The 16,059-nt window shown below is 47.0% G+C and overlaps 1 protein-coding gene across 3 annotated transcripts in view; it reads left to right on the plus strand.

Annotated features, from left to right (window-relative positions):
* The window catches only part of cacna1hb (calcium channel, voltage-dependent, T type, alpha 1H subunit b), a 132,008-nt gene that overhangs the window by 72,561 nt on the left and 43,388 nt on the right, over positions 1–16,059 (plus strand). For all 3 annotated transcript variants that reach the window (XR_008570666.1, XM_054778857.1, XM_054778859.1), the window contains 8 exons: positions 972–1,072; positions 1,164–1,287; positions 2,841–2,909; positions 3,043–3,227; positions 3,335–3,461; positions 13,858–13,983; positions 14,075–14,164; positions 14,413–14,605. Coding sequence is in view for 2 of the 3 variants with exons in the window: in XM_054778857.1 (XP_054634832.1) it covers positions 972–1,072; positions 1,164–1,287; positions 2,841–2,909; positions 3,043–3,227; positions 3,335–3,461; positions 13,858–13,983; positions 14,075–14,164; positions 14,413–14,605 (1,015 nt within the window). In the remaining variant the exon portion in view is untranslated. The remainder of the gene's footprint in view (positions 1–971; positions 1,073–1,163; positions 1,288–2,840; positions 2,910–3,042; positions 3,228–3,334; positions 3,462–13,857; positions 13,984–14,074; positions 14,165–14,412; positions 14,606–16,059) is intronic.

The following is a 16,059-nucleotide window of genomic DNA, read 5'->3' on the forward strand; positions in this document are numbered from 1 at the left end:
CCCCCCCCAAAATATAACTGGACAAACAAACTTTTATTTAACTGCATCACAAAACAATGTAGGTGCAATGAAGGTGAAATGTCGCTAGACAATATTATTGTCAACATTTTTGGAGACCAGATAAACCACTAATGTTATGATAATGTACTGTATAATAAATAATAAACATATATGGTAATAATGCAATAGTTACTCTTAACATGTTTTCTTTCACTGTTGTAAAGTTGTGTAATTGTCGTTTGTGACATATATTTTCTCACATGCAAGCCGTACTAACATTTGCAGCATTTCTTGAAATACTGTCTTTTCAACTGTATTAAAGAGTACCATTTCTTTTGCGATGTTACATTTGTATTTACATTGTCGACCAAACGTCTCAGTAAGTGTTGACTGTTGGGACAAAGACTCTGCATCTTGATATGTAGTTTTTTTCCCAGATGGGAAAACTGGGTCGGGTGGATGTGTTTGAGGTAGGCAAGTTTGTTTTAATTTATTAATTGATGATTAAGAGATGATTAATTTATTTCTTTATTATAGCGAGACTTTTTTTTTTAAACAATAAATCTTGTCACATTTTAATCTCGCAAGTTCTTGCGACACCCCTAGTGATTAATTAATCATGTTTTTTTTTACTTATTTATTTGATTCAAATTTGTAATCATTTGACAGCCCTAATTATTATTCCACTTTACACAAAATAGAAACAAAAAAGTGAATCGACAAATAAAACATTTGGCAACTGTATGTACGCAAACAAATTTCTGCTAATTGGGTGTGAAAAGGGAGGAAAAAAACATGGCAGTTCATTTTGTAGCCTGTTATAGAAATGTACTACAAAGTACAAAATAAACATTTGAATCAGCTCATTTTGAAAGATTTTTCCAACGCAAAATCAGCATGTTACTCATTCAGCATCTATAAATACAGCATTGTGCAATTTGTTCATGTATGTGTTTTCCCCTTTTCTGCAGAGTTTGTATCAAAAGCTGCGTAAGATACTGGAGCCCTACGAGCCTCAGTGGTGCCTAGAGCATGAAGAGTGGTCGCTCTATGTGTTCGCTCCACACAACCGGTAAATCCTCGCCTTCCCGCTCTCATGTGCGGCTGAGTGATGTTCACGCGTCAAAACACACGCGCTGCCACACCGCGTTGTTTCTTCTTAGCTTCAGGCTCTGGTGTCAGAAGACCATCGGCCACAAGATGTTTGATCACATCATCCTCCTCTTCATCTTCCTCAACTGCATCACCATCGCCCTGGAGAGGCCTGACATCCAGCCGCACAGCATGGTGTCAACACACACGCGCATACACACATATTGCACAGGGTTGCACTCACAAGACACTTGATAATATTCTTTTCAAGTAAACAAAACATACAATCCCTAAAAGAATATCGGTACTCTTAAGTGTCACACAAGTGTAAAAATAAGTCAACCACCGTTCACATTATGGCGTCCAAACAGTAAAAACAAAAATCCACCTTAAGTTTAATCACAGAATGAAGGCAAAATGTGAAATCACCTACACTCAGCTCATCTTTTTTTTAAAAGCTCTTAAGTGCAAAAAGCACAGTATATTATAAATATTTAAATCTATACAAGTGTAAAAAGAAGTTAACCACTGTTAATAGTAGCCTTTTAACATTCTTAAGTGTCTTTCAAGTGTAAAAGAAGTCAAGCACTGTTAATAGTAACATTTTGCTATAAACTGTCATACAGGTGTAAAAAGAAGTTAAGTGCTGATAATAGTAACATTTTAACATAAGTTAAGTACTGTTAATAGTAACATTTTGATATTCTTAAGCTGTCAAACAGGTTGAAACAATAAATAGCCAATCTCCACAGTGATTATGACTGACAAAGGCATGATGTCACGTCATACATTTTCCAACATCCTTACTTGTCATCCAGTGGTAAAAAGAAGTTATAATGAACATATGAACTCATAGCTCTCTGACAGTGTGAATGAAAAGTATCTTTGGATACATTCATTACATATCATTACATTACATTGTCAATGCCAGCCTACCACAGTGACCGATTAGTGTACGTTAACATGAACCAGCTGATGAATACAAACCAAGGATGTCCGATAACATTGATTTTATTGTCTAAGGTTGGCATAAAAGTTACATAATGGATCATATCGGTAGCAGGTTTTCTGCTGATAATGATGTCTAAATAGTAGCACTGACTGCAAATGGGAAACAGGTACTGCTGCAGGACAACATTGGAGATTGGTAAAAAATATCTCATGGCCATATGGATGGCCTATAATACCAACTTACCTCACATGAAAGTGTGCTTTTTAAGAGGCGTAGAAGCGGCAATCATTGGTCGTCTGAGTGTTTTTCCAAGTGGTTTGGTAGAGTGAGGAGTTCATGCAAACGAATGTCATCTCATTATAATTTGTGCACGGTGGCGGTGGGGGTGCTCGTACAGTAATAACCCGGGGGGAGAGAGCCATGAATACATGAATAACAGTTGAGCTTTCAAAGAGCGAGAAGAGACTTCATCGTTCATTATGCGCTCTGTAATGACTTGTTTTTTTTTCTATGATAAAAATACTCATCTTGCAATGATGGTCTATCATTAAAAGGACCTACCAATATTACTCTTACTGTCAATCATATTTTTCACGTTAAAAAGTGTCACGATACGTCCAATAAAGTTGTACTTTTCCATCTATTTACCACCCCGAGGATTTCATTGATTTATCTCCATCTTCCCACTTGGCTTTTATTTTCTTTCATCATCTGACATTATTTTCTTCTTTTGAAACGACGGTAAAATGAAAGGGAAACTAAAACATAATGTGACAAATGTGTGCATGTGTTGCAGGAGCGAGTATTCCTCAGTGTGTCCAATTACATCTTCACTGTGATCTTTGTGGGAGAAATGATGATCAAGGTAACCGCAACAAAAGTCTCTCACATTGTCATCTCCTTCCTTGCCTCAGGCTTGTGTGTGTGTGTGTGTGTGTGTGTGTGTGTGTGTGTGTGTGTGTGCGTGCGCGTGTGCGTGCGTGCGTGTGTGTGTGAAGGTGGTAGCAATGGGCTTCTACTTTGGAAAGGGTGTGTACCTGCAGAGTAGCTGGAACATCCTGGATGGGCTGCTGGTGTTTGTGTCGCTGGTGGACATCCTGGTCTCGATGGCGTCGGCGGGTGGAAATCGCATCCTGGGTATCCTCCGCGTGCTGCGTCTGCTACGCACCCTGCGACCGCTCAGGTGTGTGTGTACAAGTTCATGCCACTTCCTGTTTATGCGTGTGCTTGCATGACTCGCTGTGTGTGTGTGTGTGCGTGTGTGCGTGTGCGTGTGTGTGTGTCTTGAAGGGTGATAAGTCGTGCTCCAGGTCTGAAGCTGGTGGTGGAGACTTTGATTACGTCCCTCAGGCCCATTGGGAACATCGTCCTCATCTGTTGTGCTTTTTTTATTGTCTTTGGAATTCTGGGAGTCCAGGTAAACACCCTCACATTTCAGCAACTATTGTTAAGAGGGTATATTTTGTCAAGGGACAATATTCAAATCAACACAACAACAAGTGAACGTAAATGGAACACACACACAGCAAGTATGTGAACCACCCTGACTATGTGGGTATGGAAGCATCAAAATAACGATTTAGGGCTGCAACTAATGATTATTTTAATAACTGATTAATCGGTTGATTATTTTTTTCATTAATCGAGGAATTGGATTAAAAAAACATATACATTTTTAATTTCCGCCTCTTTATTCAGAAATAGAAGATGTGGACAGAGCAAATGAGTTCACAAACACCAGGTTGCCGCTTGAATATTCTGTTAAAATAATGTTAAATAATAAAAGCCATAGTTGGACCAAATTAATATAAAGTAAAAACCTACAGTTAGTGGTTTTGGTCCGCAACGTATCAGAAAAGTCAACACTGATATGTGTGAAAGATAATGGGTCTGCTTTCATGGATGACCAAGGAAATAAATTTTTAAAAATCACATTTGAGAAGCTGAAATCAGAGCATATTTACATATTTAAATAAAAAAAGATTAATCCATTACCAAAATAGTTGTCGATTAACTGTGTACTTGATTAACCGTCGATTAATTGTTGCAGCATTATGATTACACACTAATATACAGGCAAAACTATATCCGCATATACAACCCGTAAGGCATGCGGGGTAACCCTGCGGTAGTCTTTTCATTCTCTGAGCGACAGGAAGCCAGTGCAGAGACCTGAGTACTGGCCTAATATGCTTATATTTCCTGGTTCTAGTCAGGACTCGAGCAGCAGCATTCTGGATGTACTGCAGCTATTTTACAGCTCGTCTAGAGAGCTCGGTGAGAAGGCCGTTACGTTAGTCTAGCTGCTGGAGACAAAGGCATGGATTAGTCTCTCTAAAACTGCCTTAGACACTATTCCCTTGATTTTGGCAATGGTTTTTAGGTGATAAAAAGCTGATGATGTTATTGATTTTATGTGGCTGTTAAAGTTCAGATCTGAGTACATTATTACTCCTAGATTTCTAACCTGATGATTAGGTTTTAGAGAAAGCGTCTCAAAGTGGCTAATATTGTAACTCTTTTTCTTTGTTTCTGTGGACCAAAGACAATGATTTCAGTTTTGTTTGAGTTAGCTGGAGAAAGTTGTTTTGATCCACACACTGATGCAGTGACAAAGTAAATCTGCAGGAATCCAGTTCTTTTTTTGATTATAATTTTTTTTTTATATAATAATACGTTCTCCCATTTTTGGAGAATAAATTGAGCAAGCTGCGGACCCCAACGCTTTCTGTTCACTCCTGTGATTATCTCTGCGCTGAAAGCCTATTAAAGAACTGTCATTCCCTCACCCTGCCACCGCATTCTGTGGTCCTCCGCACACGCAAATGTTACAGAAGGAACTGGCCAATAAGATGGACCACACGGAGCAAGACCCGGTAAAGAAGGCACTGCACAGCCAAGCGCAGCACTTGGGCAAACAAGAGGAGCAGCTCAGCACCTTGGTAACATGCCTCCAGGAATTGTTGGCACGCCAGGAGGTGATGGTGGAGAGTCTGGGCTCCCGCCTCAACACGCTGCTTGCGGCGCTTCCCCCGGGCCACGACTCCGCACCGGCCAGCCCGCCCGCACTGCCATCCCAAGCCACCCTCACCTCCAGCACACCGCTATCAAGAGTTTTCGGGAGACTCGGGCGAAGTCCACCCTTTCCTCACAGAGTGCGAGCTGCACTTTGAGCTGCACGCTGCCACCTTCCCTACTGAACGCGCCAAGGTAGCCTTCGTCGTTTCCCACCTCACAGGCCGAGCCAGAGCATGGGCTACGGCGGAGTGGAATCACCGCGCCCCCTCCAGCATAACCTATCCCGCCTTCGCTAAAGCACTGCAACAAGTGTTTCAGCGCAGTCCGCCGGGCAGAGAGGCAGCTCGGGCTCTCTCCACGCTACGCCAAGAGCAAGGCCGAGTCTCTGACTACGCCATAGAGTTCCGCACCCTGGCCTCGGAAAGCGACTGGAACGCGGCGGCTTCTTCCTCTTCCTCGGGCTGTCGGAGCACATCAGCGTTCACATGATCCCACTGGCACTACCCTCAAACTTGGACGACCTAATCAAACTGGCAACACGGATGGACAAGCAACTCACGGGGGAGCTCGACCAGCGCCGTAGACTCTCCGAAATCATCTTCCAGAGGACCACGGCGGGGAGCCACAGCAACCAGGCCAGCCCGCGCGCCGTGACCGACGCCACGCCTACCTGGACAGTGGAGGAAACCATGCAGTTGGGAGGAGGGAGACTCACCGCGGCGGAGAGGGAGAGATGGCGGCGTCGGCGTCTGCATCTACTGCGGCGAGCCTGACCATGCACTCCCCAGCTGTCCCATTCGACCCTCCCAGGCTCCTTGACGCAGTGCCCTCCGCCGTTCATCTACCTCGGTCTCTCCGAGTAGAAGCCACTCATCCTCGCTCGCAGCGACCTCCAGAATGCTACTACAAGGTACGCTATCATGGAAAGACAAACACATTTATTGACTCTGGAACAGACAATAATTTCATAGACGTGAACCTTGTTAAACGTCTGTTAATTCCTATTGTTGCTCTCCCTTGACGGCAATCTCCTGGCTGGCATTACCCACCAGACCATTCCGCTTGAGCTCTGACTATCTGGCAACCACCTCGAGTTGTTGAAATTTTTTTATCATTCCCTCCCGTTCCGCACCCACTCAAAGCGCTTGAAGAATACATCTCGTCCTCTTTATCCGCCGGTCTCAACTGCCACTCCTCCTGTCCTGTCGCTGCGGGTGGGGGTTTTGTTGAGAAAAAGGACAAATCATTACGCCCATGCATTGATTTTCGAGCACTCAACCAAATTGCTGTTAAAAATAAATATCCCTTACCCCTTTTGGACTCAGCCTTCACTCCACGCACGCCGCCAGATTTTTCTCCAAATTAGATCTTCGGAACGCCTACCACCTCGTGCGCATCTGCGAAGGAGATGAATGGAAGACGGCATTCAATACACCGCTCGGGCAGTTTAAGTACCTGGTCATGCTGTTCAGGCTTACCAACGCCCCGGCCGTCTTCCAAAACCTCGTCAACGATGTCCTATGGGACATGCTAGGCCGTTTTATCTTCATTTATCTCAACGATATTCGTATTTTTTCCGCCTCCCTGGAGGAGCATACCCAGTATATTCGCCTGGTCCTCCAAAGGCTACTGGAAAATAGATTTGCCAAAGCTGAAAAATGTTCGTTCCACTCGTCTTCCATTCCCTTCCTGGGGTTCATTGTGGAGAAAGGCCAGCTCAGAGCCAACCCTGCCAAAATTCAGGCTGTGGTTGACTGACCTGCTCCTATATCAAGAAAGCATTTACAAAGGTTTCTGGGATTCGCAAACTTCTATCGCCGTTTCATCCGGAATTTTAGTCGAGTCGCAGAGCCTTTGACTAAGCTCACATCCCCTAAGATCCCTTTTTCCTGGACCCCAGAGGCTGAGTCTGCTTTCACGAAACTCAAATCCCTCTTCACATCAACACCTGTCCTAGTTCAGCCTAACCCCTCTGTTCCGTTCTTTGTCAAGGTGGATGCCTCCGATACCGGCGTGGGAGCCGTCCTTTCCCAGCGTTCGGCCACAGACCGGAAGCTGCACCCCTGCACCTTCTTCTCAAGACGTCTGACCCCCGCCGAGAGCCGAGAACTACGACATTGGCAATAGGGAACTCCTGGCCGTCGTCCTGGCCCTACAGGAATGGAGGCACTGGTTTGAGGGGACGGAACTTCCATTCACGGTACTCACGGACCACAAGAACTTGGCCTACCCACACTCATCACAGAGACTCAACCTCCGTCAAGCCAGGTGGGCCCTGTTCTTCACCCGCTTTAATTTTATCATCACCTTCCGTCCTGGGTCCCGGAACGTCAAGCCAGATGCCCTCTCTCGCATCCACGCCCCGCCCGCCGAGCCTACCCACCAAGAACCCATCGCCCCTGGTTCACACATCGGAGCTCTCCAGTGGGACATAGAGAAGCGCGTCACGGAGTCCCTCGGGACGGTCACACCTCCCAACAAATGACCCCCTGGACGCCTCTTTGTTGTCCCCAAGATCCGCTCGGAGGTACTGTGCTGGGCTCATGGGTCCAAGATGGCCTGTCACCCAGGCGTGTGAACTGCACCATCTTCCTCCTCAAGCAGCACTTTTGGTGGCCCACGCTCTTAGGGGACGCCAAGAGGTTCGTGGCTGCCTGCGCGGTCTGTGCCCGAAACAAGGCCTCCTCACTGATTTCTATCACTGGTTTCCTGACAAACCAGGTAAGCGGCCAGGAGACGCACGTTAAGGGGGGGATACTGTGACGGTCACCTGCTGCTGCGCCCTGTTCTCTCTCTCTCTCGCTCTCTCTCTCTCTCTCTCTCTCTCTCTCTCTCTCTCTCTCTCTCACTCTCTTCCACAGCTGAGTGTGCAGCGGGAGCCGGGACAAGTGGACACACCTGCAGCTAATTAGTCCTTCCCCCTACTTAACACGGAGTAGGGGCAGCTGTGAGAGGCCGGTTCTTTCCATGTCAACTCAGACAGTGCACTCGCAGTTCGTCAGACTGCTCAAGCTCTTCAAGATTCGGCATCTCCACAGCTGGGGTGTTCCAGTTGTACCTTTTCCTATCCTTTTTGTAAGTTTTGAGTTAAGGACCTTTTTTCCCTCGAGCGCCGCATGCTGCGGACCCCAGCGCTTTCTATTCACTCCTGTGATTACCTCCACGCTGAAAGCCTGTTAAAGAACTGTCATTCACTCACCTTGCCTCCGCATTCTGTGGTCCTCCGCACACGCAAGTGTAACATCCTCCTGTCGATGTTTGGGAGAGGTCCACTGATAAACGTTGGTATTGCCACTGTATTGGTTGATATCAGTAATGAAGTGCTGTACAATATCCCTTTATCGGTATTGATTTTATCGGTATTGATAATGAATTGCTGACAATATGCCTACATCAGTATAGAAATACAGATACAATAAAGCATATAAAACAAAACATAAAATGTCGTGTTGTTCTCTTGGAGATGAATAATGTATCTAACTAACCATCTAACACTGACTATTGAAAAGAAGCGATCAGATGTAGATATTCTTCTTTTTGTGTATGGCTGGTCACAACCAACGTTTAGGTGCATACCCCCACCCACTGTGCCGGAATGTAGACGCTTTGTGCACATTCGCAATGATGCCGCTTTCAAGTTAAAGGCAATGGATTTCAGGATAAGCGGCATAGGAGATGGATGACAATGGATTTGGCTGCCAAGACAAAGAAACATGACTGCTTCGCGTAGGACTACAACCAGTTGAAGGAGGACATAGCTCACCTAAAGAGAGAGAGAGTCAACAACGTGTGTGACAAAGGAATTGTTAAATTCTGACATGGAAGAGGGTAGGCTATTTTCTACTATAAGTTACATGCACTATTCGGCAATGTTTTTAACTGTCATGTTTCGCTGGACAGGAGCGAGTACTTCCTGTCCTGCGCTCTTATTTTGGCAATGTGTACTTCCTGCCGGGTGGAAGACGCAGCCGCTTCACAACTGGTGGCTGCGCAGCTCTTGCCAATTATCTTTAGTGGTGGTTAAAAGACCAGTGTCATCAGACGTACGGCGCTGGTTCATTGTCGTTATTGCCTCTGTTACCCTTGTACCTCGTCTCCGTATCAGTGCTGTCACCACGAGTACTTACCTGGACTACCTTTACCCTGTTCACAGAGCCCTTTTTCCTCTGTCGCTTTTTGTTTTACACCATTAAAGAACCTCTATTTTTGCAAGCCGCCGCCTCGTCTCTGCATATTGCGGGTCACGCACTCGACAGACTCAACTTGTGCCTGACAGTCGTGACATTATAGCTGTGCACTGTTCTGCACTGTTAATGAGCAGTGTTGCACCACTGTTTGGGACGCACCGGTTGGAAAAAAAGCATTTATTTTTAGTAAAAGTAAAAAAAATATCTTTGTGTAATGTCTGTGTGCCCTAAATATCCCATTTTATGACGTGCACATATGCGGCTTATACACTAGTGTGGCTTATACAGAATTTATGGTAAATTAAAAGGTGATCGAAGTTTTGTCTTTAAATACAAAGCTTTGCGGCTTTGTGTTGTTGGTGGTTGTTTCAGCTTTTTCTCATTTTTCATTTTGCTCTATTTTTACCACTTTTGCTGTTTTTTTTTCTTACTATATTTTGTTTCTGCAGTGATGCAATGACAAATGAGCCATGGTCTGCAGATGGCCCCTGGGCCACACTTTGGGCACTGCTACTTTTGTGGATCTTCGTCGGGGTCGGGCTTGTGGCGTCTGCTCTGAGCAAACTTGGTGACGTGGTGACTTGTTGGCAAGGGGAGGGGTTGATGGGGGAGGGACTGCGTTACAACAGTCAGTCTTAACGAGCAGTGTTTTTTGGAGATGCACATCTGTGGAGTTATATTTACGCCTTAATTTTGAGGTAGCTATGGCAGACTTTGAGCCACATTAACGTGCAATAATTACTGTTGCGTGAGCAGGCAAATCGTCTCGCTCTGTCACTTTCTCTCTCCCTGTCGCTCAACCTGTAGGCGCTGCAGGGGCGAGGAGTGCATGTGTGCGCTCATGGTACCTCCAGTCGTGTTTTGGGGACCGGGCTCCTGGCTGGAGCTTGCGGGTTGCATGCCTGGAGAGCGGCAAGACGTACGGGTGTCTTCAGTGATCAAAATGCGTGACTGTTGGCCACTCTCTGGGAGGGGAGGGTACTGATAATAACACTTTTTGTTTCTGATATTCTTGCAATCGACCGGCAAAATCTCAAAGATCGACAAGTAGCTCGCATTCGACGGTATAGTTTATATTGGTATCGGTAATAAAGTGCCTGACAATATCGGTATGTCAGTGAGGTGCTGGACAATACACTGTATTGCTGTATTGCGTCAATTCATATTGGTATCAGAAGTTTTTTTTTTTTTTTTTTTTTCAAAATGGCGCCGTGTGAGTGGCTGCCGGTTACAGCAGCTCTGTACTTTTCTTCCACCTTTTAGTGTTTTTATAGTATTTTAGTCATCTTCTTACTTTTTCTTTTGGTCGCATTTGGTCGAGTGTGCAGTTATGGAGGTTGATATTGTTACTTTTCTAGTCTGCGCCTTGATGCTCTTTGAACTTTTCAGTTCAACTGTGGGAAACCTCTTCAACCACGGCTCCCCATTCAACCAAGGCTCAATTGTTTACACCCGGGATCAGCTGTTAGCCCTGTGCCACACACTCCCTCTCTGCGCGGAGAGGCCGGAGATCCCCAAGGAGCTGCGGAGGAACAGAAGAGGATGCAGTTCGGGAGCGAAGTGCAAGAAGCGGAAAAGACGGTACAAGCCATGTCTACCGTCTGTCATCATGGGGAACGTAAGATCTCTCCCCAACAAGATGGAAGAGCTAACGGCGCTGACCCGACTGCAGAGGGAGTACCGGGAATGCAGCCTCATGTGCTTCACGGAGACGTGGCTGAGTGAACTTTCTCCGGATTCACACATCACAATGGACGGATTCCAGCTGGTACGAGCGGACAGGAATGAAACGGAGAGTGGTAAGAAGAAGGGAGGGGGAATCGCTGTGTTTGTGAATGATAGATGGTGCCACCCGGGACACATCTGTGTGAAGGAGCAACTGTGCACCAGAGACGTGGAACTGTTAGCGGTTAGCATGCGCCATACTACCTTCCGAGGGAGTTTTCACATGTTATTGCTATGACTGTGTACATCCCTCCCTCAGCAGTCGCTGCTGCAGCTATAGAGCAGATCCACACCATTGTCTCTAAACTTCAGAACCAGCACCCCCAATCCCTCCTCCTCATCTCCGGTGACTTCAATCATGCTTCCCTGTCCTCTGCTCTTCCCACCTTCACCCAGTATGTCAAATGCCACACTAGAGACAATAAAACTTTGGACCTCCTGTATGCAAACATCAAGGATGCATACACCTCATCCCCCCTCCCCCCGCTGGGTCGTTCTGATCACAACCTCGTCCATCTCATCACAGACTACACTCCAGTAGTGAATAGACAACCCCATGTGAAGAGGCCTGTGAAGCAGTGGTCTGAGGAGAGCAGTGCGAGGCTCAGAGACTGCTTCCAGACAACAGACTGGGAAGCGCTCTGTAGTCCCCATGGCAGTGACATTGACAGCATGACTCACTGCATCACAGACTATATAAACTTCTGTGTGGAGAACACTGTGCCCTTCAAGTTGGTGCGGTGTTTTCCCAACAACAAATCCTGGGTGACCTCTGAGATTAAGGCCCTGCTAAACAAGAAGAAGAGGGTCAAGGAGAAGCTGTGCAGAGTCCAGAGGGAACTCCGGCATAAGATCAGGAAGGGGAAGGACTGCTACAGGAGGAAACTGGAGAAGCGGCTGGAGGAGAATAATGCCAGGGAAGTCTGGAGAGACCTGCAGACCATCACAGGCCATGGTAAAGGAGTGGGGAGAGACCAAGCCAGTGGGGACAAGATCTGGGCAGATGAACTCAATCTGTTTTTCAACAGATTTGAGTCTGCCCCCCCTCCCTCCCCTACCAACTCACCACTCTTCACCCCCACATCCCCATCCCAGCCATCCTCTAACCCCCTCTCCATAGCTGATGATCAGGTGAGAAGTCAGCTGAAGAAGATCAAATCAAGGAAGGCCCCGGGACCAGACGGCATCAGCCCTAGAATCCTCAAGGACTGTGCTGACCAGCTCTGTGGAGTTCTCAGGCACTTGTTCAATCTCAGCCTGAGCCTGGAGAAAGTCCCGGCCCTGTGGAAGACCTCCTGTGTTGTCCCGATACCAAAGACACCGCGTCCCAAGGAGCCTAACCACTTCAGGCCTGTTGCCTTGACCTCTCACTTGATGAAGACCATGGAGAGGATTATCCTGCAGCACCTGCGACCCCTGGTGGGCACTCAGCTGGACCCCCTGCAGTTTGCTTACCGGCCTCGGATTGGCGTGGACGACGCAGTGATCTACCTGCTGCACAGATCACTGCTACACCTGGAGGACAGCGGGAGCGCTGTGAAGGTCATGTTTTTTGACTTCTCCAGTGCCTTCAACACCATCCAGCCGTCACTACTCAGAGTGAAGATGGAGAGTGTGGGAGTGGACCAACAACTGACTGCATGGGTTATAAATTACCTCACCAATAGACCACAGTATGTGAGGCTCCGTCACTGTGTATCTGACATGGTACTCTGCAGCACAGGTACCCCTAGGGGTACGGTGCTCTCCCCTTTCCTCTTCACCCTCTACACCTCGGACTTCACACACAACTCCACACAGTGTCACATCCAGAAGTTCTCCGATGACACAGCCATTGTGGGTTGTGTTTCAGAGGGGAATGATCTGGAATACAGGACGGTCATCAGGGACTTTGTCAGCTGGAGTGAGCTTAACCAGCTGTAACTCAACACCAGCAAGACAAAGGAGATGATCATTAACTTCCAGAGGAAAACATCTCACTTCACACCGGTGAACATCCAGGGAGCGGACATAGAGTTGGTAGACAGCTACAAATTCCTGGGTGTTCACCTTAACAACAAACTGGACTGGTCCGTCAACACCCACGCCCTCTACAAGAAGGGCCAGAGTCGCCTCCACCCGCTGAGGAGACTGAGGTCCTTTGGTGTGTGCAGGACTCTTTTACGGACCTTTTATGACTCTGTGGTGGCCTCAGCCATCTTCTATGCTGTGGGCTGCTGGAGAGGGGGCAGCACGGACAGGGACAGGAGCAGGATCAATAGGCTGATCAGGAGAGCGAGCTCTGTCCTGGACGGTCCTCTGGACTCCGTGGAGGAAGTGGGGGAGAGAAGGATGTTGGCTAAGCTGACATCCATCATGGACAACACCTCTCACCCGTTACATGATACTGTTGTTTCCCTGGGCAGCTCCTTTAGCAGCAGACTGTTACACCCATGGTGTAAGAAGGAGAGGTTTCTGCAGGTCCTTCATACTGACCGCTGTCAGGTTCTATAACACCTGCACCACCTGAACCATGTTGTAGTCAATATGCATTTCTTTACACTGTACTCTTTACTTGCGTATCTTGCTTGCTGCTGTAACAAGTAAATTTCCCCGCTGTGGGATAAATAAAGTACAAATACAAATACAAATACAAGTGTTCGGCAATAGCTTTATATCAGTATAGTTTATATTATACGTTCTATATAATAAAGTGCTGGACAGTATTGATATATCAGTATTAGTAGGAAAGCCAATATAGAGCAGCTCTACTTTCTACAGTACTGTATTGTCCCTTGACAAGATATACTCATAAAAATGCTGAAATGTGAACTGTCCTCACTTTTGTCAGATACGGTAATTGATGTGTACTTCATAGTACTTGAAGTTTGTGTTTTTGTGTAGCTATTCAAAGGGAAGTTTTTCTACTGCGAAGGCTTCAACGTGACGAACATCACCAACAAAACTCAGTGTCGGGATGCAGGATACCGCTGGCTTCGACGGAAGTACAACTTTGACAACCTGGGACAGGTTTGTCTCTCGCACACGCACACGCACACACAGACTGCCATTCACCCCGCAACAAAAAGCCCCCTTTGATGACAGAATGTTTCCCTTGCAGGCGCTGATGTCGCTCTTTGTGCTGTCATGTAAAGACGGCTGGGTCAGCATTATGTATGATGGCCTGGATGCGGTGGGCGTGGACCAACAGGTCATTCCACAGCTGGATATTTAATCAGATGTATGAGATGTTGGATATTGAGTCAGACACTGTGTGTGTGATCTTGGATGTTTCCACAGAAGAAAGGGTGATATTTCAGGAGAAGAGGGGAGAAGATAAATAGATGTGAGGTGACAGCGCTGCTGACTCAGGACTAACGTTGTCTTCCTGTTTTTCCTCCTCTTTGTCATCGCTCTTCTTCCTTCTTTTCCCTCTGTTCTCTCTCCTTCCTGACGCAGCCAATCAGAAACAACAACCCCTGGATGCTGCTCTTCTTCATCTCCTTCCTCCTCATCGTCAGCTTCTTTGTGCTCAACATGTTTGTAGGCGTGGTGGTGGAGAACTTCCACAAGTGTCGCCAGCAGCAGGAGGAGGAGGAGGCCCGGCTGAGGGAGGAGAAGCGGCAGAGGCGGCTGGAGAAGAGGAGGAGGAGTAAGTGCGATGTTTTATGCTTTATGTAGGATTTCACGAGCTACCGTCAATCGGAACAAATATAACATCTCTCAGTATGATGTAGCACAGTAAAATACCAAAGCAAAGTACAGCCACAAAAGTAAACACATTGACTCCCCACACATTCATGGTCACGCAAATTTACTGATTTTTGGTTGTTTTTTTCAACTGAACATAGGCCGTTTTTCTGCAGAAAACACATCTCATTCACCATAATTCAATAATTTATAAAATACGTGACAATACAGGTAACATGTACAACATGCATGTACCACTGTTAAAAGACCACAATTTTTACGTGTTTATTTCACTTTTATTTTGCATATATATCTGAGGAGAACGTCAATGTCAAGCTAGCAGGAGGGTTTGGAGGTGGAAGCGTGAGCCGTGTGTCAAAAATAGACGTTTTTATGGGCGTATCAATTACTCGCCATTGGCTGGTGGTCCGGGAACATGAGCACTCAAGCATGTACATGTATGCTGTTGTAACCCGCCCTGTTTCGCACCGCCCGCACCGGGACACGAACACACCTTCGCAATGGGAGGCGGGAGTGCTGACCACACAGCCAAAAGCCTGCACTGTCGACCGCGTGTTCAGCAGAGACAGAGGGAGTGAGATTTACCAACGTACACTTGCACATCCTCACAGGCTAGCATCCGTCACACTGTACTAATATAATACATACTAATATTGACTGGCGGTGAGTGAGATGTGTTTTCTGCAAAAATACAACCTCCCATTCCATTCCATTCCATTTTCCTCCGCTTATCCGGGTCCGGGTCGCGGGGGCAGCAGTCTTAGTAGGGAAGCCCAGACTTCCCGGTCCCCGACCACCCCCTCCAGCTCCACCGGGAGGACACCAAGGCGTTCCCAGGCCAGCTGTGAGACATAATCCCTCCAGCGTGTCCGAGGTCTTCCCCGGGGCCTTCTCATGATTGGGCATGCCCGAAACGCCTCACCAGAGAGGCATCCGGGAGGCATCCGGACTAGATGCCCGAGCCACCTCAGCTGGCTCCTCTCGATGTGAAGAGCAGCGGCTCTACTCTGAGCTCCTCCCGGATGACCGAGCTCCTCACTCTATCTCACCCTACGAAGAAAACTCATTTCAACCGCTTGTATCCGCGATTTCGTTCTTTCGGTCACTACCCAAAGCTTGTGACCATAGGTGAGGGTGGGAACATAGATCGATCGGTAAATTGAGAGCTTTGCCTTCCGGCTCAGCTCTCTCTTCACCACGACGGTCTGGTACATCGACCACATTACTGCAGATGCTGCGCCGATCCGCCTATCGACCTCACGCACCAACCTTCCCTCGCTCGTGAACAAGACCCCGAGATACTTGAACTCCTCCACCTAGGGCAGGACCTCATTCCCAACCCGGAGGGAGCAATCCACCCTTTTCCGACTGAGAACCATGGCCTCGGATTTGGAG

This window comes from Dunckerocampus dactyliophorus, chromosome 6 (assembly GCF_027744805.1).
Source record: "Dunckerocampus dactyliophorus isolate RoL2022-P2 chromosome 6, RoL_Ddac_1.1, whole genome shotgun sequence".
Lineage (NCBI taxonomy): Eukaryota > Metazoa > Chordata > Actinopteri > Syngnathiformes > Syngnathidae > Dunckerocampus > Dunckerocampus dactyliophorus.